Source organism: Dasypus novemcinctus, chromosome 11 (assembly GCF_030445035.2).
Source record: "Dasypus novemcinctus isolate mDasNov1 chromosome 11, mDasNov1.1.hap2, whole genome shotgun sequence".
Taxonomy (NCBI): domain Eukaryota; kingdom Metazoa; phylum Chordata; class Mammalia; order Cingulata; family Dasypodidae; genus Dasypus; species Dasypus novemcinctus.
Genome location: NC_080683.1, coordinates 95,859,945 through 95,884,453, shown reverse-complemented (window position 1 = coordinate 95,884,453; position 24,509 = coordinate 95,859,945). Strand labels below are relative to the sequence as shown.

General features: G+C 37.7%; 1 protein-coding gene across 6 annotated transcripts in view; it reads left to right on the top strand.

The window, feature by feature from the left end:
• Window positions 1–24,509, top strand: part of CEP85L (centrosomal protein 85 like) — a 219,340-nt gene that overhangs the window by 82,655 nt on the left and 112,176 nt on the right. For 3 of the 6 annotated variants that reach the window (XM_058307330.2, XM_058307329.2, XM_058307335.2), the window contains one exon: window positions 18,456–19,240. In XM_058307330.2, coding sequence (XP_058163313.1) covers window positions 18,456–19,240 — 785 coding nt within the window. Of the gene's footprint in view, window positions 1–347; window positions 7,775–18,455; window positions 19,241–24,509 lie in introns of those variants that run through there. The other 3 variants (XM_058307332.2, XM_071218639.1, XM_058307331.2) reach the window with 3 other exon arrangements.

Sequence of the window (24,509 nt, the reverse complement as noted above, 5' to 3'; positions counted from 1 at the left end):
ATTTCTTCCTTGGTTACTTTTTCTTCGGAGATCTGGAGTACATGTAAATATCTGCTGTTGCTATAGAAATTAGCTTGAGAAGTAGTAATTTTTGAAGTTATGGAATTTTTTTCTAGGATATAACCTAGATGAGGTGCCAGAGTTGAGTGATTGAGGGTATAGCAACAGGAACTGGGAGTAAGGGCCTTGAGGCAGAGAAGAACAATTTTGCTTAGGTCTGGCTCTTTATCCTTGCATTAGATAGTCATTTTCTACAGTATTACATAGCCCTTGATAAGAAAGCTCTTTTAACCTCCCCCCTCCCCCTTTTTTTAACTGAAATTCGTAAAAAGGTTGCTTTGACCAGTTGTGCTTTGGGCTAACTTTCAAGCATACTTACATATTTTACTAATGAAAGGTACAGTTAAATTTTTTTCTTTTGGTAATTCTCAACTGCTAATTTGTATTGGAGATAATTTTCTCACCTAATTAACCTCATTTATTTCAAACAGAAGGGACTCATAGAAATGGGCTTCAGGGAAGCAGTTGTGACTCAACTGATAGAGCGTCTGCCTACCATATGGAGGGTTCAGGGTTTGATACCCAGGGCCTCCTGACCTGTGTGGTGAGCTGGCCCATGCACAGTGCTGTCATGTGCAAGGAGTGCCGTGCCATGTAGGGGTGCCCCATGCACAAGGAGTGCACCCCACAAGGAGAGCCGCCCTGTGTGCAAAAAATGCAGCCCGCCCAGAAGTGGTGCCACACACACAGAGAGGTGACACAGCAAGATGATGCAACAAAAAAAGCAACATAGTTTCCCGGTGCCACATGACATGAATGCAAGCGGACATAGAAGAACACACAGTGAATGGACACAGAGAGCAGGCAACGGGGGGCAGGGGAGAAAAATAAAAATAAAAAAGGACTTCAATTTAATTATATTTGTTGCTTTTCCTGAGAAATAATAAGGCTATTAAATAATATACATTTTTGACATCATCTTGTGAAGATATGAAAAAGGATGGCTTAGGTTATCATTTAGTGTATTGTCCTCATCTCAGGAAGAATCTAAGGCCTTGTAACATAAAGGCATGCTCAAGGTCATACTGCTAATCATTCATTCAGTCAATAGTTATTGAATGCCTACTATGTGTCAGGTACTGTGCTAAGGGTCAGGAATTAAAGACATTTTCCCTGTTCATTGTATACATAAAATCTGGTGGAGAAGACAGGAAATAATCATAATAAAATATGATCAGCATTCTGATAGTTGAAGTACACAGAGTTGTAGGGAAGTAATAGCAGGAGGACATACCTTAGTCCATTGGATTAGGGGAAGGACCTCTGGTGGAAGTGATGTTTAAGCTGAGACTCAAGAAGGAGAGTAAGAGCTGACAGGGTAAAAAGGGGTTTGGGAAGATAGTAATTTAGGTAGAAAGAATAGCATGACCAAAGGCCAGGTAGTAGAAAGGTACTTTCTGACTTGAGGTGCTGAGGATGGATTAGAGAAGAGCATCTGGATGCTCAGAGACAACTTGCTGTTGTAGGTAGGAGCTGATGGCCAGTTGTTCATAAAAAGACAGTGGTGGGAGTGGATGTGGCTCAAGCAGTTGAGTGCCTGCTTCCCACATGGGACGTCCCAGGTTCTGTTCCCAGTGCCTCCTGAAAGCAAAGACAGATAGCAAGCAAACAAAGGAGAAAACCAACTCAGGGGAGCCAATATGGCTCAGTGGTTGAGTGCTGGCTTTCTATTTATAAGGTCCCAGGTTCAATCCAGGACAGTGGTGAGGAAAACGTAGATGATTCAGGAGATATTGAGGAGATGAAAACCTTACTTTTTTTTGCTTAAGCAGCTTTATTGAGATGCAATTCATGTACCATACAGTTCATCCATTTAAAGTATACAAATCAGTATCTTGTTGTATATTGAGACTTTTGTGCTTCTATCATCACTGTCAATTTTAGAACATTTTCATTACTCCCAAAAGAAATCCTATTTTCCTTAGCTGTCATCTCCCAATCTCTCCATTGCTCTATCCCAATACAATTAAATCTACTTTTTGTGTCTATGGATTTTCTATTCTGAATATTTCATATAAATGGAATCCAACAATATGTGGTCATTTGTGACTGACTTCTTTCACTTAGCAAAATGTTTTCAAGGTTCATCGACATTGTAGCATGTATTTTTTTTTTTTTTTAAAGGTACCAGGACTGGGGATTGAACCCGGAATCTCTTATGTGGGAAACTGACACTTAACCACTGAGCCACATTGGCTCCCCTGAGTTGGTTTTTTAATTTATTTGCTTGTTTTTTTTTTTTTTGTTTGTTTTATTTTTTTAGGAGGCACCAGGGACTGAACCTGGGACCTCCCATTTGGAAAACAGGCCCTCAACTGCTTGAGCCACATCCGTTCCCAACATTTCATTTTATTGCCAAATAATCATTGTGTGGATATATCACATTTTATTTATCCATTCAATTGATGAACATTTCAATTGTTTCCACTTTTGGGTTGTTATGAATCAATGTGTGTACAAGTTTTTGTGTGGACATATATTTTCATTTCTCCTGAATATATACCTAGGAGTGGAATTCCATAGTAACTGTACCATTTTGTATTACCACAGCAGTATATGAGGGTTCTAATATTTCTGCAGCTCCATCACAATGATTGTTATCTGTATTTTGATTATAGTCAGTGAACATAAAGTGGTGTCTCATGGTTTTGGTTTGCATTTCCCTAAGGACTAATGATGTTGAGCATCTTTTTGACGTGCATATTGGCCATTTGTATATATTTTTTGGTAAAAGAGAAATGTCTGTTCAATTTCTTTTAATTATTGGGTTGTAAGAGTTTTTTTCTATATTCTAGATAAAAGTCCCTTATCAGATATGTGATTTGCATTTTTCTACCATTCTGTAAGCTGTGTCTTTTCACTTTTGTTTTTCTAACTTTTGATTTTGAAATACTTTCAAATGTATAGGACAGTTACAAAAATAATACAAACTCCAAACAGAGGACTCCAATATAACTCTGCCCCCACAGATACCCAGATCCACCACTTTCAACATTTTGCCACATTTGCTACGTCATTCCATTCCATCTTTCTATCCATCTGCCCATCTATCTGTCCATCCGTCTATTGGTCCATTTTCTGCATACTTGAATGTAGGTGATATAGACATCAGGCCCCCCAAACACTTAATACTGCTATGTACATTTCCTGAGAACAAGGAAATTCACTTTCATAATTACCTTGGATGCAGTTATCAAGTTTGAGAAAATTAACGTTGATATGAAGCTTACAATCTATATTCCAATTTTTTCATAGGTCCCAATAATGACCCTTTGAGCCCTTTCTTCTCCTTTGCTAGATCCCATCCAGGATCATGCATTGTATTTAGTTGTGATTGTCTCTTCAGTTGCTTGTCCTTCCCTCCCTCCCCTCACTCTCTTCCCTGTTTCCTAGGTACCAGGGACTGAACCCAGGACATACCCAGCAGATGTTCAGTCACTGAGCTACACCTCTCCCTTTCTTTCAATTGTTGGAATTTATGTACAACATAAACTTGCCCATTTCCCAAGCATACCATTCAATGGGATTAAATCACATTCACAATATTGTGGTATCCTTATGACCTTCCATTAACAAAACATTCCCATCTCCCCAAACAGAAACCCTACATGCACTGTGCATTACCTCTCCATTCCCCTTGCCCCCTGCCCCTTGCAACCTATATTCTATTTCTGTCTATAAGCTTGCATATTTTCTTTATAGTTACCATGGGGCTTAAATTTAATAAATCCTAAATTTATAACAATGTCACTTGCTTTGATACCAACTTCACTGAAAACACTATACACAAATTAGTTTCCTTAATCCTCTGTCCCCCCAATGTTTTGCAGTTCTTGTCACAAATTACATAAATTATACATTATGAGTACAAAAACACTGATTTATCATTACATTTTATACATTTGCCTTTTAGGTCCTGTGGGAAGTGACAAGTGGAATTTCAAACCCAAAATACAGTAATAGTTCTGGCATTTTTATTTACCTGTGTCATTACCCTTACCAGAGATATTTATTTCTTCATGCGGCTTTGATCCTATTGTCTGTTGTCCTTTTCTTTCAATGTGCAGAACACTCTCTACCATCTCTTTCAGCTTTTGTTTATCTGGGAATGCCTAATCTCTCATTTTTTAAAAAGACAACTTTGCCAGATATACAATTCTTGGTTGGCAATTTCTTTTTTTGCTTTTAGCACTTTAAATATTTCTCCCCCACTGCCTTCTTGCTTTCATGGTTTCATATGAGAGCTGGGTTCTTAATCTTATTGTGGTTCCCTTGTATGTGACATGTTGTTTCTCTTTTGTGGCTTTCACATCTCTCTTCTATTAACAGTTTGATTAAAATATGCCATGGCTTGGATCTATTTTGGTTTATCTGTTTAGAGTTTGTTGAGTGTCTTACATGTGTATAATCATGTCTTTTGTTAAATTTGGAAGTTTTCAGTCATTATTTCTTTGAATATTCTCTCTACCCCTTTCTCTCTTTCTTCTTCTGGGACTCCCACAATGTGCATATTGGTACGCTTGGTGGTGTTCCACAGGTTCCTTGGGTTCTGTTCGCTTTTCTTCTTTATTCTTTCTGTCCCTCACACTGAATGATTTCAATTGTCTTATCTTCAAATTCACTGATTCTTTCTTCTGCCACTTCCAATCTGCTATTGAACCCCTCTGGTGAATTTTAAATTTCTGTTATTGTGGTATTCAACTCTGTTAGGTTCCTTTTCATAATCTCCATTTTTCTGTTTAGTTCATTTATCATTTTCCTGATTTCTTTTCATTCTTTGTTAGTGTTTTCCTTTAGCTCTGTAAGCATATTTAGGACCAATTTTTAAAAGTCTTTGTCTGATGTGTCTCAGCTCTGGTCCTCCTCATTGATAGTTTCTAATGATTTTATCTCCTTTGCCTGGGCCATCACTTCCTGTTTCTTTGTGTATTTTGTAGCCTTTTGTTGAAACCTGGCCATTTTGATATTTTAATTTGTTTTTGCTGGAATTTAGACTGAGACATTGGTTTCTTAAGTTTTTATCCATTTTGTTATGACAGAACTTTGCTTGAATGCCAGGAGCTTTAAAAAAAAAGAAAACACTTTTCCCATTCTTAGCAGATTGACCTGTGGAAATATTCTCCTTCAGGGCTTTTCCATACAATGAATTTAGGAAATTGCTCTAGAGCAGAAGGTTGGGACCTCCACCTCCCTGATCTTTTCTATGCATGGGTCTTGCCTTGGGCATGCTTATCTGGCCCTAGGAATTCCCTGTTTACATGGTTCTGAATGTCCCCTCTTTCCCAGTTTCCTCATGGTATGGGGCACTTCTGTATATGACCTGCAGCCCCAGGTAGCACTATCTGGCTGTTCTCCCACAGTGTTTGGTAGGAGAATTCTGTGAGTTGCCTTCTACACCCAAGGCAAGTTCTGTGATTGGGAGTCCCTCAGGCCACCACCAGACTAATTGGGCCAGACATAAATACTTACGGTGTGCATAAGTGTTACTCTGCTTCCCTTTGGAATTGGGACCAGGGATCTGGACTGTGTGTGTGCATGCTGTCTTCATGCAAAGTCTTTTGGAATGGGGAAGGGGCCTGCCTTGGTTCTAGGGGATCCTAAGGCTTTTAAGTTGCCTTTTTCTTGATTTGGCATTTGCCCTGTTACTGCAATTCCTTAATTGTTTTTTGGAACATTGAGAAAAGATGTTTTTGTCAGTTCTTTCTGGTTATTCAAAGCTTCTGTCTTTTTACTTTCTTGATTTTTTTTTGCAGCCAAAAAGTGTTTAATTTGGATGATGTCCAGTTTATCTATTTTTAATTTTTGTTGCCGTGCTTTTGGTATCATATCTAAGGAACTTATTGTTTGAATGTCATAAAGATTTGTGCCTAAATTTCTTCTAAAATTTTTACAGTTTTAGCCCTTACATTTAGGTCTTTGATCCAGATTGAGTTAATTTTTTGTATGTGGTGTTAGGTAGTGGTCCAGTGAAAGCTTTTGCAAGTAGATATCAGTTGCCCCAGCACCATTTTTTGAAAATACTGTTCTTTAACCTAACTATTGAATTGTTGGCATCTTTGTCAAAGAAAACCATATATTCCCATATTTTAAAAAGCACATATTTAAGATTGTTGGTAGAATAGAAATATTTGACTTTAACTGTATTATCATGAAGTCAGTTGTACTTTGAAAAAATCTTGTAGGATGTCATGAACTTATTACAGGGTGCTTTCTCTTTTCTTCATTTGTGTATTTTAATACAGTGTTAGATTTATTAGTGTACTGTGCCAAATTGTTTCCTTAAAACCCCTTATCTAATGTAAAATATCCCCCCGTACTTACTTTTAGTTTTTATTTAACAGAAAATTTCAAATATATACCATGTAGAAAGAAGGTAAATTGTGAATCACCACCAAATTTATATAATTAGAACACAGCATTTTAATTTCAGCTATTACTCTACTGCTCACCCCAATCTCTTTGGGTAATATTTTAAAGTAAATCTAGAGTTCCCTTTAAATCCTTTAATAAACTAATATTTTTTGAACATTTACTATATACAAAGCACAATTATAAGAGCTTTATGTGATTATTTTATTTAACTCAGTAGTTAAATGAGTTAGGTGTAATTGTGTACCCATTTTACTGATGAGGTAAATAATATTTAGGCGATTCTCTAACCTATTATTCTTGCTTTATTAAATTCAGGTTATTGGTGAATAAATTCATGTTTTTTCCAGTAACATAACGTCTAAATTTTACAGTGGATTACTTTTTCAGTTTGCCTTAATGTTAATAAAAATAGCTACCATGTATTTTTGGAATATGAGGTTTTGTTCTTTATACATGATTTGTTTTCGTAAGTGAAGTAAAATATAATTAACTTCTTTTTACTGATGGAAAGTGAAACTTAAGAGGATATTAATTATGTGTCCCATGTCATACAGCTATTTAAGTGATGGAGGTGGAATTCTCCAGGTCTAACTCCTAAAGCCCTGCTCTTAATCCCACTGAATTAGATACCTGTACTTGGAAAGGAGAGCCTGGAGAGGGAAAGAAGTTTAAGCAGTAGTGTAGGCTTGTATAGGTAACACTAGACTGAGAAACAGCAGGAGACCAGGATTCTATTCTGAGCTCCATACTTGGCCAACTATTTAACCTCTGTGGACTTTAGTAGTTCATATGCTTAAGGGAGTAGGTTAAAGGTTATGCACAGCACACTTTTTTGGGCTTGTGAAATCAGATAAATTAAAGGCAGCTATTCAAAACAGTCATGATTTGAATTACTTTGCAAATCACAACCCTTCCAACTCTACATAATTTTCTTAGTCTACCGTATTGCTTAAAATGAAATATTTGAATTTTAGATTCTTAAACGTGGTACACAATATCATTTTAGCTGTAGCAAGTTTGCAAAAATTAAAATTATTTGTGGAGATATATTAATTTTTTAAATATCTTTATGGACCTAATTTTCACCCCCAGTGTTTACAATTTTTTTATTTTTTTGCTTTCTATTGTTTTGTTTCTTGGCCTGGTGGAGTGTGAATGCCAGAACCTGACTGAGCTGAATTGAGCTGATTTTAGAGATGTATGAACCCATGGACCTCTGACCTGGAAAGGCTCTTCAGTCACCCAGTCATGGATTTAGAGAAGAGATTAATGACTCCACGTCTCCTGAAACATGCAGATGGATAGAGGACCAAATGATACTTTCCCATCTGTACTGCCATAGGTGATAGTTTAGTTTCTAAGAAACTTTGCATTTTCAAAAATCACATTCTGTAATTTAATGGATCAAGTTATATCCAGTTTGTGTAAAAATTTTTATAGGAGAGAAATAATAGTATGGCTTCTTTTAAGTAACTCTCTGCTAAAACTTAATCTTAAATTGGAAACTAGTGGGAGATAACCAGAAAATGTCACAGTTGAGTGAAATTTTAAAAGCCAGATAGGAAAGAAAATATTTTATTTCAATGTTTGTATAAATAGACAAAGGAGCTGTTTTTGCTGACCAACATTTAAAATAAATATGCTTTGAATTGCTGACATCAGGCTGTACCACAGATTGTTCTTGAATTACTATTAATCTGACTGGGGATCCATATGTTATTTTTAAAAAAAGTTATTAAAAACAACCAGCTTCGATGAGGAGATCGTCAGGGGACAGGTGTTCTTCAGGCAGAGGGTCTCTTCAGAGTGTCAGCATCTCATTAGATGGTGCTTGTCCCTGAGACCATCCGATTGGCCATCCTTCGAGGAGATCCAGAACCACCCGTGGATGCAAGATGTCCTCCTGCCCCAGGAAACTGCTGAGATCCACCTCCACAGCCTGTCGCCAGAGTCCAACAAATAGCAGCTTTTCCAGCAGGGCCTCCTCTCCCTGTCAGTCAGATGCTCGAGGGAGGGGAGGCTTCTGTCTCCAGCTTCCCAAGTACCATTGATACTTCTCGCCGAGCAGGGCAGTGCTTGATACAGGAACAACATTTACTACTCATTCCAGACCCCAGGCCCCTGGAGGCTCCCTCCCAACGCGGGGGACGAGACTCCCCTCCAGGTGCCCTAGGCCCCTCCACTCCCTTAGGTGCCCCTCCTTCTCATGGGTGTCCAGCATTGCTGGGCGTCTGCAAAACCCCGCGGGTGGGGGCTGGGGGGTGGGCCAGAACCCTGCCATGGAGCTGTTCCCTTCATCATGAGTTGTGAATGCCGTGATGGGCCGGGCAGGGGGGGAAACAGGCTGGGACGGGCTAGGACTAAGCACCATTTTAAGTCCGTGTCACCTCTTCTGACTCTTCTGAGTGCCTTCTGTGGGGACTCCGGCTGTGCTGGGAGAAATACTTGAACTTGCCTCTTTTACCTGCTGCTTCTCCAAAAATCTGCCTGGGTTTGGTTCCCTCTTTTTCTCCCCCTCCTTCTCCCCCCTCCCCCCCTCCTTTATATGAAAGGTGCCATGGAAGAGGCTACAGGGCCAAACGCTGAGCCACCTGCCCTTTTTCTGCCTCCTTAGTAAAACTCCCGAGTGAACTGGTCTTCCTTTTTGGTTTTTACTTAACTGTTTTCAAAGCCAAGACCTCACACACAAATGCACAAACAATGCAAATCAACAGAAAAACTGTAAATGTGTGTACAGATGGCATGGTAGTGTACAAAGGGTTGTAGTTGATCTAATTTTTCTTTGATTTTTGCCTTTTAAGTTATTTTACCTATTTTTTTTTCTTTTTGAAAGATACGCATTCTAACCTGGAGGTCAATGTTATGTATTTATTTATTTATTTATTTGGTTCCCTTCCTGCTCCAAGCTTCCACGGCTGCTGTCCTAGTTTTCTTTCCTCCTCTCCTCCTCTGACTTGGGGACCTTTGGGGGAGGGCTGTGCCGCTTGCTCTGTTTGTGGGGTGATGGGACTCGGGCAGGACAGCTGCTGCAGCTCCCTGACTGCCGTGGGGCCCCCCACCCTCTTACCCAAGTGGGTCTGGGTTCTGTGGGTGCTGGGGGAAGGGTGTTGCTGACTTGTGTATAGAGGATAGATTTATGAAAAGCAGTTGTGGGTGGTGTGCCTTCCAGATCCTCTCTGGGGCTGTTTTGAGCAGCATGTAGCCTGCTGGTTTTATGAGTGAAATACTGTACAGGGGAATAAAAGAGATCTTATTATTATTTTTTTTATACTTGGCGTTTTTTGAATAAAAACCTTTTGTCTTAAAAAAAATAAAAATAAAAAAATAAAAACAACCAGCTTTTCAGCCTGGTTTATAAAGCTTATAAAAAGAAATTTCTTAGTTTGTTGTGAATGGTTGCTAAGCGATAATACACAAAGTGGGTGCTTGAGAACTAATTTCTAATTATTTTAAAAAGAAGTTATCTTAGGACTTTTTGCCTGTTTTCCGTCCTAATAGGACTGGGTATGGCTTTACAGATACAAATGAGAAAAAAATATAAGATGGTCAGTTGGAAAAAAAAAAGGTGCTATGGAATAATGTTTTTTTTTTAAAGATTTATTTATTTTATTTAATTTCCCCCCCTCCCCTGGTTGTCTGTTCTTGGTGTCTGTTTGCTGCGTCTTGTTTCTTTGTCCGCTTCTGTTGTCAGCGGCTTTGTCCGCTTCTGTTGTCGTCAGCGGCATGGGAAGTGTGGGCGGCGCCATTCCTGGGCAGGCTGCTCTTTCTTTTCACGCTGGGCGGCTCTCCTCACGGGCGCACTCCTTGCGCGTGGGGCTCCCCACGCGGGGGACACCCTTGCGTGGCACGGCACTCCTTGCGCGCATCAGCACTGCGCATGACCAGCTCCACACGGGTCAAGGAGGCCCGGGATTTGAACCGCGGACCTCCCATGTGGTAGACGGACGCCCTAACCACTGGGCCAAAGTCCGTTTCCCTGGAATAATGTTTTGAACTAAGATTTGAACAGAATTGTGTAGTTGATGTCATGTACAGTTGCTAAAAGATAGGCCATACCTTTGGCTGTAGGGAAACAGAAGTTGCTCTCTTTCTTTAAGAATAAACAACAAAAGTAAACAGTTCATAAAAACATGCTAATTCATGATATGGTCACCTGAGCTACAGTTCTCCTAATATATATATATTTAAATTAGAGATGTTGTGGTTTTACAGAACAGTTATGCATAAAATACAGGATTCTCATATATTGTACCCCCACCTCCACCCCAACACCTTGCATTGGTATGGAGCATTTGTTATAGTGATGATATCACTTTTTAAATAATTGTATTTTTTTGTTGTTGTTTATTTTTGTTTTTGTTAGGAGGTGCCAGGGATTAAACCCAGGACCTCATACATGTGAAGTAGGTGCTCAACCACTGAGCTACATCTGCTCCACATTTATATTGTTTTTTTTTTTTAACAGTAGTTGCCTTTCACAATGGAAGATTATGAAAATAGTACTATTAACTATCATCCATAGTTTATATTAGGTGTTTTGTTTTTTTCATTAAAAATTTTTTTTATTGGAGTATGTCATTCATACATGGACATAAATAAGGAATACTTATATAGTAAAAGTTGTGAACTTACAAAACAAACATGCATAACATCATACAGGGCTCCATGCACTACTCTAGCACCAACACCTTTACATTGTTGTGAAACATTTGTTGTGAACTATGAAAGAGCATTGTCAAAATATTAACTACTAAGTGTAGCCCATATCTTATTTTTGGTGTCTTTTCCCCCAATCCACCTGATTAGTAACACCCCGTATTAGTGTTATGTATTTCTTACCATTTATGAGAGAAAGAGAAAACATTCTTATACTTGTACTATTTTTTTTTTTTAAGATTTATTTATTTATTTTTAATTCCTCCCCCCTCCCCTGGTTGTCTGTTCTCTGTGTCTATTTGCTGCGTCTTATTTCTTTGTCTGCTTCTGTTGTCGTCAGCGGCACGGGAAGTACTTGTACTATTAACTATACTCCATTGTCTATAATAAGAGTTCACTGTTAGGCAGTCCTATGTTTTATATTTAAAATTTTGTTTTAGCAACATATACAACCTCAAGTTTCCCCTTTTTACCACATTCAGCTCTATAATTCAGTGTTGTTAATTACACCCACAGTAATATGCTACCATGACCACCATCCATTTGCAAACCTTATAATCATCCTCAATAGTAATTCTGTACAAACTAAGCATTAGCTCCCCATTCTCTACCTCCACTATATCCCCTTGTAACCTATATTCTAGATTCTAATTAGGTTCATGTCAGTGAGATCATATAATACATGTCCTTTTGTATCTGACTTATTTCATTCAGCATAATGTCCTCAAGGTTCATTTGTATTGTTGCCTGCATCAAGATATCGTTCCTTTTTATAGCTGAATAATATCCTATCATATGTATATACCATATTTTATTTATTCATTCATTGGTTGATGGACACTTTGGGTTGTTTTCTCTTTTGGAAATTGTGAATAATGCCACTATGAATATTGGTGGGCAAGTATCTGTTCGAGTCCCTCCTTTCAATTCTTCTGGGTATATACCTGCTAGTGGAATTGCCAGGTCATATGGTAATTCTGTATTTAGCTTCCTGAGGAACTGCCAAATTGTCTTTCATGGTGGCTGCTTCATTTTACATTCTCATCAGCAATGAATGAGTGTTCCTATTTCTCTACATCCTTGCCAACACTTGGAATTTTCTGTTTTTCAATAGGAGCTATTATAGTGGGTGTGAAATGATATCTCAGTTTTGATTTGCACTTCCCTAATAGCTAGTCATGTAGAGCATCTTTTCATGTGCTTTTTGGCCATTTGTATATCTTCTTTAGAGAAATGTCTATTCAGGTCTTTTGCCCATCTTTTAATTGGGCTGTTTGTATTTTTGATGTTGAGTTGTAGGGTTTCTTTCTATAGTCTGGATATTAAATCTTATCAGGTAAAGTGGTTTCAAAATACTTTCTCCTATTGATTAGGCTGACTTTTCACTTTTGTGTCAAAGTCCTTTGAGCTGCAAACGTTTTTTGTTTTGACAAGGTTCCATTTATCTACTTTTTTTTCTTTTTGTTACTTCTGCCCTGGGTGTAAAGTCTACGAAGCCATTGCCTAATGCAATATCCTAAAGATGCTTCACTGCGTTTTCTTCTAGGAAAGTTATAGTCCTGGCTCTCATATTTAGGTCTTTGATCGATTTTGAGTTAATTTTTGTATATGATATAAGATAGTGGTGCTATTTCATTCTTTTGCATATGGTTATCCAATTCTCCCACCTACATTTGTTGAAGAGACTGTCCCCAATTGAGTGGGTTTGAAAGTCTTGTTGGCCATTGGGGAGTGGGTGTGGCTCAAGTGGTTGAGAGCCAGCTTCCCACGTGGGAGGTCCCAGGTGTGGTTCTTGGTCCCTCCTAAAAACAAAAAAGTAAGCAACAAGCAGACAAACGAGAAAACCTGTTCAGGAGAACCAATGTATTTCAGTGGTTGAGCCCTGGCTTCCCACATATGAGGTCCTGGGTTCAATCCCCAGCTCTGGCACCTCAAAAAAAAAAAAGAAAAAAGAAAAAAAATCAATTGGCCATAGATGTCAAGGTCTATCCTGAACTCTCAGTTCAATTCCATTAATGAATGTATATATCCTTATCCCAAAACAACATACAGTATTGTTTTTAACGCTATAACTTTGTAATCTGGGGTTTTTTTTTTTAGAGTATTTAAAAACATTCAGTTATAAATATAGACAATAGTTTGAAATGTTTATTTGTTAAAAAAAATAAAGGGTGTTACATGCGGCATAAAAATGTTTTTTTCCATCTTATGGTATTATGGCATTAGCAAGGGAGGGGAAAAAGTGTCATAATGTTGTCTGAACCTTAACTATTACGTTTGGGTAGATAAATTCTAAATTTTTGAGTTCAAATTTAATTGTAATATTTCATATTGGCTGATAAATATACTAAGTTGTTACATTTAAATCAGTATTTTTATATAGGGTTATATACTTTTCTGATTACTTATTTTGTTTATAAAGACTCATGATTTATTGTAATAATGTAGTTTTGAAGAGTGTGGGTTTTTTTCCTTTTTACTATGGAAGGATAGAAAAGAAAGAGATTATTATTCCTGTATATGAGTAAAGAAAGAATGTCAATTTATTAGTTGAATGTCAGATAAGAATAATATGACAGTGAAGGGAAAGGTTTGGATTCTTTTTTGAATTAAATATGTTATTTTAAATATAATTCACTTGCATAATCAGTTTACAGGGGTGTGATGTCCTTTTCTTGTATTCTGTCCTTAAGCTGAAATCCATCTGAAATCATTAGCTCTTCTGTGCCCTCTCACAATGTCCTTGTTCTCTGGGCTTTAAAAGGACTACCTACTGCTGGTTTCAGGTTTCACTTGGATGTAGGCTGAATATCTTTGTAATAAATTCCATTTGGGATTTGTGGCTATCATTAGGTAGCTGAAGAAGGCACTTTAGGAACTGTGTTTCATTATGGCAGAGGAGCATTTCTAAAGTGTTAAAAATTAACATTTTCTGGACTCATCTCTATCTAAGATATAATGTTCCCCAGATATTAATATTTTGAAATATTTAATTTCTCGCTCATTAATTCATATTAGATGTGTGACTAGACTAAACTTTGATCCTTAGTTTTGATGATAATGAATTCTGAATGTCACAATAAATCAAATTTTATACTAGAATTCAGATGTTGGTGATTTTGAGCTTAAGATAGTTTCAGAACTGGGATCAGACCTAGATGAAATGATACTGTAGTGAGTGTAACAGCAGAATCACTTATTGAAAAGTGACATTTCCTTCCCCTGCTCCCCCCCAAACAGTCTCTTGTATAATAGTATGGCCATGGATCCCAGGTTTTGTTTTGTTTTGCATACTAAACTTTGAGACTTTCATAAGTGATTTAGTAGTCAGTTCCATGTGCAATGTAATATTTTATGAACCGCATATGCCAGTTGCTTTCAGGGTGGTAGTAACCACTAATCTGATATAAAATTGCTTTTTTTTTTTTAAATCACCAGTTTTTGACTTTCTTTTTTTTAAAGATTTATTTTTATTTATTTAATCCCCCCCCCCCCCGTTGTCTGTTTTCTGTGTCTTTTTGCTGCGTCTTGTTTCTTTGTCCGCCTCTGTTGTCGTCAGCGGCACGGGAAGTGTGGGCGGCGCCATTCCTCGGCAGGCTGCTCCCTTCTTCGAGCTGGGCTGCTCTCCTTATGAGTGCACTCCTTGCGCGTGGGGCTCCCCTACGCGGGGGACACCCCTGTGTGGCATGGCACTCCTTGCGCATCAGCGCTGCACGTGGGCTAGCTCCACACGGGTCAAGGAGGCCCGGGACTTGAACCGGGGACCTCCCATGTGGTAGACGGACGCCCTAACCACTGGGCCAAAGTCCGTTTCCCAGTTTTTGGCTTTCTATATTGAGCTAAGTAAAGGTAACAATGAAAGTAGCACATTATCACGTACAAGTAGCTGCCAGGACTGGTGGTATGGCCTCAAGGACTTTAGGTATGACATGGAAAGTGAACCAGTCACTTGATAAATTATTTATACTTTTGTAGCAGCATTCTTCTTTTTTTAATTAAAAAGCAAAGACTCTTTAATTCTCAATTTAAAAGTGCACATTTCAAAAGTTTGCCTTATTTACCAAACTCATTCACTCACGGGTAGTAATTCTTTTGTAGCTTTTGTAAGGGGCTTGATAAATAATCCTAAATGGGGTTCCTTTAAGTATACAGATTGATGTGTCATCACTTTTATTTTATTTATTTATATAATTTTAAATTGATTTTTAAAGAAGCTTTAGATTACATAAATGTTACATCGAAAATGTAGGGGACTCTCATAGTCCCCACTCCACCCTAGTATTTCAAATTTGATAGGAAACTTGTTTTTGTTTGTTTTAAAAAATAAAGATATTTTTGAAAGACTCAATTATAATACTTCTCCCTTTAGGTACTGTTGATAGCCTTTTAGATATATTTGTCTATTTCTATTTAGAACTGCCCCTCAGTGTCATATTCCTTTCTATTATCTTGTCCTACTGATTACCATAATAGTTAGTGGGATAATCATCTTAAGTACTGCTTTGATGGTGTCACTCATTCCTTTGGTTGGAAACTTTTGGTAATAATACAGTTCTTGTTGAATGGAGACCAAGCTCAGGGCATTTGAGGACTTATACAACTCTGCCTCACCTTTACCTTTCAGAAGTATGTTGAGCAACTTTTCTTAACACTTCCTGGTGCAGATAGAGGGAATCATTTGTTTTTCTTCTTTCGGAGCCACATTCTGCTGGCTTCATACTTGGATCAGTCAAGGTTCTTAAGCCATAGATGAAGCTGACTGACTGCCTGAGCTTATGAGGCATTTGTATTTAAGGTTATCTGGTAGCTTTAGAATTTTTGGGAGGAATACTGAGAATGATTACTTTCCTGCCCACCAAGCGCTGGAGGAAACCATCAGGCTGCCACGCTGCTTCCCACATCTGCGGAACAGCTTCATTTTGCATCCGATGGGGGGGTACCACTGAATCTGCCATTGTGGAAAACTCATGCCTCTGTTGTTGCCTGTATCAGCCAAAAGAGCAGCTCCACCCACAGCTCATTTTCTTGTGTGATTCACTTCTGAAATGAAGCCTTGTGCAGGTGCTTCTGAATGTCTGTATTACAGATATAGAATATATTGGAAATTTGAGGTCTAGAATTTATTTTGTGAGGTTGAACTCATAATGAACACATTTTCCTGAATACCTTGACTAGGGTAAATGTCCACTATAATACTTTCCATACTCCTCCATTGTAATGTTTTTCTCTTTTCATTTCCAGGTGAGTAAATTCTTTGCAAAGACCAACTGAAATTTCATTTTTTATACTAGGCTACCTGGCTTTTTCTTTCCTGAATTTTCTTATGGTTCTATCAACATTTATTTTCCCATTACTTTATTTCTTTAAAACAATATTGAAAGCACAAAGTAGTATTTATTTATTTATTTTAAAAGATTTATTTTATTTATGCCCCCGCCCCCGTTGTTTGTGGTTGTTGTCTGTTCTCTTTGCCCATTTGCTGTGTGCTCTCTATGTCTACTCATCTTCTCTTTAGGAGGTACCAGCAACCGAACCTGCAACCTCCCATGTGGAAGAGAGGTGTTCAGTTACCGGAGCCACCTCAGCTCCCTGGTTTATTGAGACTCTCATTGTCTTTCCTCTTTGTGTCTCTTTTATTGTGTCATCTTGTTGCGTCAGCTCACCGTGCCAGCTCGCCTTCTTCAAGAGGTACTGGGAACTGAACCTGGGACCTCCCATGTGGTAGGTGGAAGCCCAGTCGCTTGAGCTGCATCCTCTTCCCACAAAGGTGTATTTAAATACATTCTTGTCTAAGGATCAAACAAGAATGGAAGAATGGAAGGATGTAGAATAATTTGTGAAAGGCACCTTTTACTACTCACCTCCTGTTCTCTTTCAACCTCAAATTGCTATCCCTTTTCTAGATATCACCAATAATAAAATTATATTTTATGTTAATTTGGTACATTTGATGATGATTTGATGTTTAATGGTAAATTCATTGAGTGCAGAGGCCCTTATTTAACTTTTGATCTTCACAGAAGCTTCCTAAAACTCTTCCTACGTGTAGAATAGTATGATGCGAGAGCCTTAACTAAGTAGATTTTCAGCCATTTGGGGAAAAAAGTTAACAACTTGATTAAATGAATGTGCAGAGAAAATTAGGAGCCGAAGTAGGTGTTAGGAATTCTAGCTTGGGAATTGCATCGTTGGTGATGCCATTCAATGAGACTGGGACTGTAGACACCACTCTATCTCCATGAATATGGTGCTAAAATCCTTGCCAGTTATTTTCTATTTTTGCATGAGCTCCTTTACCCATATTTCTGATTTGAATTATTTGCTGAGGTGCTGAAATATTTAGATTTGGCATAATTTTCCACTGTCCAGGAAAAGCATTGGAGAAGCCATTTCTGATAGAGTTGTGTCCAAGGCTTCAATGCTGGGTTACTAGTAAAACTTTTTTTTTTTTAAAACAAATTAATTTTATTGATACACATTAATAAAGCATACAGTTAATCCAAAGTGTACAATCAGTGGCATTTGGTATAATATAGTTGTGCCTTCATCATTTCAATCATTATTAGAGCATTTTCATTATTTCAGTAGTAACAGTAAATGAAAACCATATAAGAAAATTAGAAAATTCTTCACCTCTCAGTATGTTCCCTCTGCTGTACATAGCAGCTATTCTGGCTATTTTGCACAATTATTTATTTATTAAGCAGCTTTATTGGGATAAAAAGCCACTGATTACATACTTTATTTTTTTTTGAGGTACTAGCCCTGGGGATTGAACCTGGGGCCTCATATGTGGGAAGCAGGTACTCAGCCACTGAGCCACATAGTCTCCTCTGAGTTGTTTTTTTCATTTGTTTGCTTGTTGTTTGTTTTTTTGTTTTTAGGAGGTACTGAGAACGAAACCGGGGACCTCCAATGTGGGAATCAGGCACTCAACCACTTGAGCCACAATCTAGTTCCGATTATAACTTTAGACTGTGTGGTATATGAATATATCTTAGTAAGACCTTTTATTAGGGAAATGCATTTCTTTCTTTTTTTCTTTCTTTGTTTCTTCCTCTTCTTCTTTCTTTCTAACAATACTTAGTTTAAATAGAGTGACTATAAACCTCTTTTCCTGTCATTTCTCATCTTTAAATAGATGGTAAATGGATGTATACTTTATGTATTCCTATTTAGAAACTAATATTTGAAAGTATGATTGACTTGTTTTCAGAAATAATAATATTATCCCTCATTTTGAGAAAGCGCCTCTGAAAAACTTGTATTGGGAACTGTATTCAGATTTTTATTTTGGTATCTTGCATTTGACCTCATTTTCTTTTTTTCTGTTAATTGTAACTTATTTGGCAATCTTTTCTTTCCAGATCATTCAACTTCAAGTGGTACGTTATCATTTAAGCCAAGTCGATCATTGATTACTCTTCCTACTGCTCATGTGATGCCGTCTAACTCCAGCTCTTCAATTTCCAAACATAGGGAATCATTGACATCCGATGGCTCAAAATGGAGCACCAACCTCATGCAAACAATGGGAAACAGCAGTAGAGGGGAGCAGGACTCTTCACTAGACATGAAGGACTTCCGCCCCCTCCGGAAATGCTCATCTTTATCCAAACTCACTGCCCAGGATATCTATAGCCAGGGTGGCATTGTACATACAGAAGTGTCTAGGAATGGTTTGGAAAAGACAGGGAGGGGAAAGATTTTAACATCACAACTAAGGACAGTTGGGCCTAGCTGCCCACATGATAGTATGGAGATGCTTAAGTTAGAAGACAAGGAAATAAATAAAAAACGATCTTCAACTCTGGAATGCAAATATAAATTTGAGAGCTGTAGCAAAGACGACTTTAGAGCCTCTCCTGCATTTAGGAGACAGGCCCTAGACATGACGTATAGTGCCTTACCTGAAAGCAAACCCACTGGGACAAGCGCAGAGGCCTTTGAACCTCCAAAATATTTAATGCTTGGTCAACAGGCAGTAAGTGGGGTTCCCATTCAGCCTTCTGTGAGGACTCAAATGTGGCTTACAGAGCAGTTGCGGACAAATCCTTTGGAATGTAGAACTACAGAGGAATCTTACAGTTTAGCGCCTTGGCAGCAGCAGCAAATTGAAGAATTTCGACCAGGTGGTGAAACACCATTGCAGGTAAGAGGGCAAATCTAGTCTTTGCTTCCCTCCAGTGGATGATTTGAGTACAACAACAGAACATTTGGAGTAGGCATATCTCCAGTGTCCACCGCCATAATTGTTTTGCTTTTCTTTCCCCTTCAATTCAGTATTATAAATTTGAAAAATATTGATAATAAACAAAACTTATGAAACAATTGAGACTCATTAACATGAAAAACTTGAAACCTTGGACCTGGCTTGATATTTAACTTTCCTTCTCATTTGTTAAATGATCTTGAAAACATACAAGACAAAACATGGTAAATTTTTAAAAGCTTGAAACAGAAAGAAGTGGTATAGTATGATAGAAAGAACATGAACTTGGGGTCTTGGGTTTTATTCCTGGTTTTATCAGCTCCAGTACCTGGATAATTCTGAATCTCTTGCTTAATTTCTGTTGTCCTCAGCTTCTTCATGTATACAATAAAGAGAAACTAAAGCCATTTATAAAGTTTTGATAATGTTTGATACATCTTTTAGGTTTATGAAACAGGTATCTTATTTAAAAAAATAAAATTGGGTGTCATGATTTGTTAAGCATTTAATTAAAATACTTTATGAAAATAATATATATGAAGAGAAATAGTGTATAGGCGCTAATTAGTTTGGGGACTAACATGTAAAGATGTAAATTTGTTGTTCTGGAAATGGTTCTATTCCAAGCTAATTTTCTATATTTCATTGTATTAGTCAGCAAAAGGGTTGCTGATGCAAAGTACTAGAAATTGGCTGGTGGTGGTGGTGGTTGTTTTTTAAATTAATTAATGAATTAATTTGTGTGTTTGTTTGTTTATTCCTCCCCCCTACCCCTGTTGTCTGCTTTCTGTGTCCATTCGTTGTGTGATCTTCTGAGTCCACTTGTATTCTTGTCAGCGGCACCCAGAATCTGTGTCTCGTTTTTGTTGTGTCATCTTGCTGCATCAGCTCTCCGTGTGTGCGGCGCCATTCCTGGGCAGGCTGCACATTTTTCCCACTGGGTGGCTCTCCTTATGGGGCCCACTCCTTGTGCATGGGACTCCCCTACGTGGGGGACACCCCTTTGTGGCACGGTACTCCTTGTGTGTGTCAGCACTGCACGTGGGCCTGCTCATCACATGGGTCAGGAGGCCCTGGTTTTGAACCTTGGATCTCCCATGTGGTAGGCGGATACCCTATACATTGGGCCAAATCCGCTTCCCTGGCTGGTTTTTATAAAAGGTATTTATTTGGGGTAGAAGCTTACAGTTACCAGGCCATAAAACATAAGTTACTTTCCTCACCAAAGTCTGTTTCCAAGTGTTGGGCAAGATGGCTGCCAATATCTGCAAGGGTTCAACCTCTCTCTTCCTCTTAAGTCTTTGTGGTCCCAGCTTCTTCCAATATCAGCTGTAGGCTGGGATAAGTCTCTCTCCAGGCTCAGCTGCTCTATTGTATACACAAGGTTGGTTACCTGTAGATTATCAGGCTCTCTCTCTTCCTGGGGCCTTTGCCATGTCTATGAAGCTGTCTCTTCCTCTGTGTTCTTCTCCTGTGTGTTTACATCCTGGGACTCCAGCTCAAAACTCCAGCACCAAAACTCCAACTAACTTCTCAACTAACTAATGTCCTGATGTGGCCGAATCAAAGCCTTAATCATTATTAAGTGAAACCTCTCAATTTAATACAATCTAATATATCCAGAAGAACAGACCAGTTCACAACCATAATCCAGTATCTGTTTTTGGAATTCATAAACAATATCAAACTGCTACATTCATTTTAACTGGGGAGACTGATTATCTGTAGAATTTTTCATAAATACTTATCCATTTTTATTACCAGAATTTTCTTAAACAAATTACAAAAATTTCCTTAAAGTAAAAACCTAAATCTATTATTTGTTCCTAATAATAAAAAAGTAATAAAGGATATGTGAAAGGAATATATTATGAAAGAAGATCACTTATTTAGTTAGGGACCTAAATCATCTGACCCAGAACTTGTACACCTGATGTTCTCCATTCCTAGGTGAAATCTTAGAGCATTCCATGTGACTTCTTTACTCTTATTTTGGGTACAATTTAAAAAATCTTGATTATGTATATTTAAGCCAGATAGCCAAACATCATTGTGATGTCTGAATTGCAAATCAGAAATGAGCAATTTAAATAGATTTATAAATGATTGGTCAGTTCAAGTGATTGAAAGTCAGGAAATCTAATTTTAAAAATACTATTGTATTTTAATTCTCAAATGCTTGTGATTATAGGAGAACAGGGATCACGCAGTTATTTTTCCAGCTTGTGTCTTTACATAGAATTGGAGCTGTCCAGGGGGACTGAGTATTCTTCTTCAACCTGAAATAGGTGTGAGAGAGAAAGGTAACGAAGGGAACTTGGCAAATACAGAGGAATAAGTACTAATGGACATCTTTCATTCTGCTTGGAGGAACCTCTGCTGTCAAGAAGGCTTTCTCCAGCCTTGAAGCAATGTAGGGAATGGACTAGAGAGGTTGAAGGTACATCCTGGGGTAAAGCTTACATTTTAAAACTTTCTTCACAGGGCATTGTAGAGGGAGAAGGCTACTAAGGGACAAAATTTGGATGTAGCATCCTGGAAAGATGTACTTCTTTTTTTTTTTTTTTTTTTTGATTTAATGTAGTTTTTAGAGAAGCTTTATATTACATAAATGTTATGCCAGAAATATAGGGTATTCCCATATACCTCACCCTTCCCCCTCCCACACATTTCCCCATTAACAGCGTCTTTCATTAGTGTGGCATGTTTATTACAATTGATAAACACATATTGAAGTAATGCTACTAACCATGGTCTGTAGTTTACATTATGGCTTACATTTTGCACCACACAATTTTACAGGTTTAATAAAATATATAATGGCCTGTATCCATCTTTGTAGCATCATGCAGAACAATTCCAATGTCCCCAAAATGCTCCATGTTATACCCATTTTTCCCTCTCCCTTTCCTTAAAATCTCTGGTGACCATTATCATCATATTAGTGTTACAAGTTCCTCTATTACTAGGATAATAATGTCTACTTTGGTCCATAATTACGTTTCCCTCTTATGTTTATTCATTCCTCAGTCTCGAGGATTTGGGAGACCTATTTCTGATTGAGGAGGGGGCTTAGATCCCAGGGGCAGATGGATGGAACTGTCTTTCTTGCTGGTGTAGATAACTCTGTTTTTTGGGATGGGTGTTGACCATCATCATCCTTTTGCTGTCCTGGGTGAGTCCGATGAACTGGAGAATAGGCTGCCAGTCTCCTGAGATTCAGGGCTTAACCTGCATATGAACTGCTTGATGATTTAAGTCTCTGAGACACATATTTAATGGATATAGTGCCAACTATAGGTTCAAATAAAAGGGGCAGAAGAACCATGTGTAGGAAAATTATAAATGAGTCCAACTCTGATATACTGTGGAGATAGGTTATCATATATTCCAAGGTAAGACCCACTGACAGGGTGCTGAATTCCTGGGGTTTTCTGACCTGCCTATAAGATCTTATTAATTAGACTTATTTGGGGTGGTCTTTTTTTTTTTTATCGCATTCATAGTTTTGGAGTAGAAGGATGAAACCATTAAAGAAAACTAGATATTTCATTTGCAATCTTTAAATGCCAATATAGAAATTCCCTTCTTGGACTAGTAAGGAAAAAAAAATTTAATTCCCTTCTTGGACTACTACAGAAAAAATTTCTTAAATACCTTCTCTTTGGAGGTTCCATGTAATGTCTTTGTCATCATAGTTTCTTAAAAGTTTCTTTAGACCAAGTTTTACATAAAGGGAAGAACCTTTATAAGGATTGAGTAATCCACCTAATAAATGATAAGAATGTGTATATTTTTCAAGGGCAACTGCTAAACTCTGACCATGAGTAACCTCTTGTACAATTAAGAAAGGATTTGCCTGAAAGACAAGATCTAACACCACGATAGATTGAACTTTGTAGCTCTCAGAGTGATTTCTTTCATTTGATCTTCACAGCCCCCTTCCTCTTTATCCTCCTGAAGAGGCTACTACTGTAACATTGAAGTTGTGTACTCTTTAGGATTCAGTCCAGAATCATCACTGAGCCAATCTCATGTGCATGATGTTTCTTAATTTCCTTGGTTCCCTTCTAAACCATCGTGCAAGTATTGTAGTTCTGTGAAGCATTTGCCTTTGTGAATGAAGAGAAGCCACTTATGGCTGTCAGCCTCCATGTGCAATGCCACCACTAATTTTTGATTGTTTCCTCTGTTCTACCTCACACCCCTGGCAGGCTGTCTGACCCTGCAGGGATTGTGAAGAAGAGAAAAACAAACACAACAAAGTCTTGTCTTCTCTTTGGGAAGAATGAGTCACTTCTCATGTTCCCCATACATTCTTTTAAAATTTTTTATATGTGTGTGTGTGCACATGTCTGTACACAGCAATGTTTCCCTTTGGATTCCTGTACGCCCACAGTGGATCTCCCAGACAGGAGTGAAGAGGTGGTCTCTTCATTGACTAAGTTTTTTATCAAACTCTTTTTTTTCTTTTTCTAGGATGTTTCTAAGCTCTGGGTTGCAAGCATTAAAAAGAAAAAGGTACTACTTTAGGTCTATTTTAATTATAGAGGGACTTGGTCAGCCAAAATATTGGCACCTAATAATTTTAGCATATTCTACTTGAAAATTTTTCTTACATAAGTTAAAATATATAAACCAAGAAGTTTGATAAAATGTCTTAAAGTTAAGTATTATTGAACATGAAAAGGAATGGAATAATTTTATTTCTAACTTGGTGGATTGTTTCATATATTCTCTTACATCCTCTGAAAAGAAGGCTTTCTTTGCTTATTTTTATACTGTTTTGTCTTTATTATTTGTTTGAGATAATCTTCTAACTGTATTGAAAGATGTGAACCACTACGATACTCTCAATATAGTATATGACGTTTTGACACATTCAATAAGTTGCTAAAAAGCCTATAACTGATTTTTGCATGCACGTTTTAATAAAATTAGCAAAGCGTTTGGCATTTTCATCTTTATAGTTTTCTGTCAACTTTTTTATACTGGCATATCATTTCTAGACATTTTAAAGTATGCTGTTACTTAGTCGAGCAGATCTATTTTGAAAGTTTATCATTTTTCCTATACCCAGGAGACTCAAAAATAATAATGGATAAGTAATCCCTAATTAGTAGCAAATTCATTATTCTTGTGTCTGTGTTAGAAAATCTTTATTTTATTTTTGAAAAGTCACCAAAATAAACCTGGAAAATCAAAACTA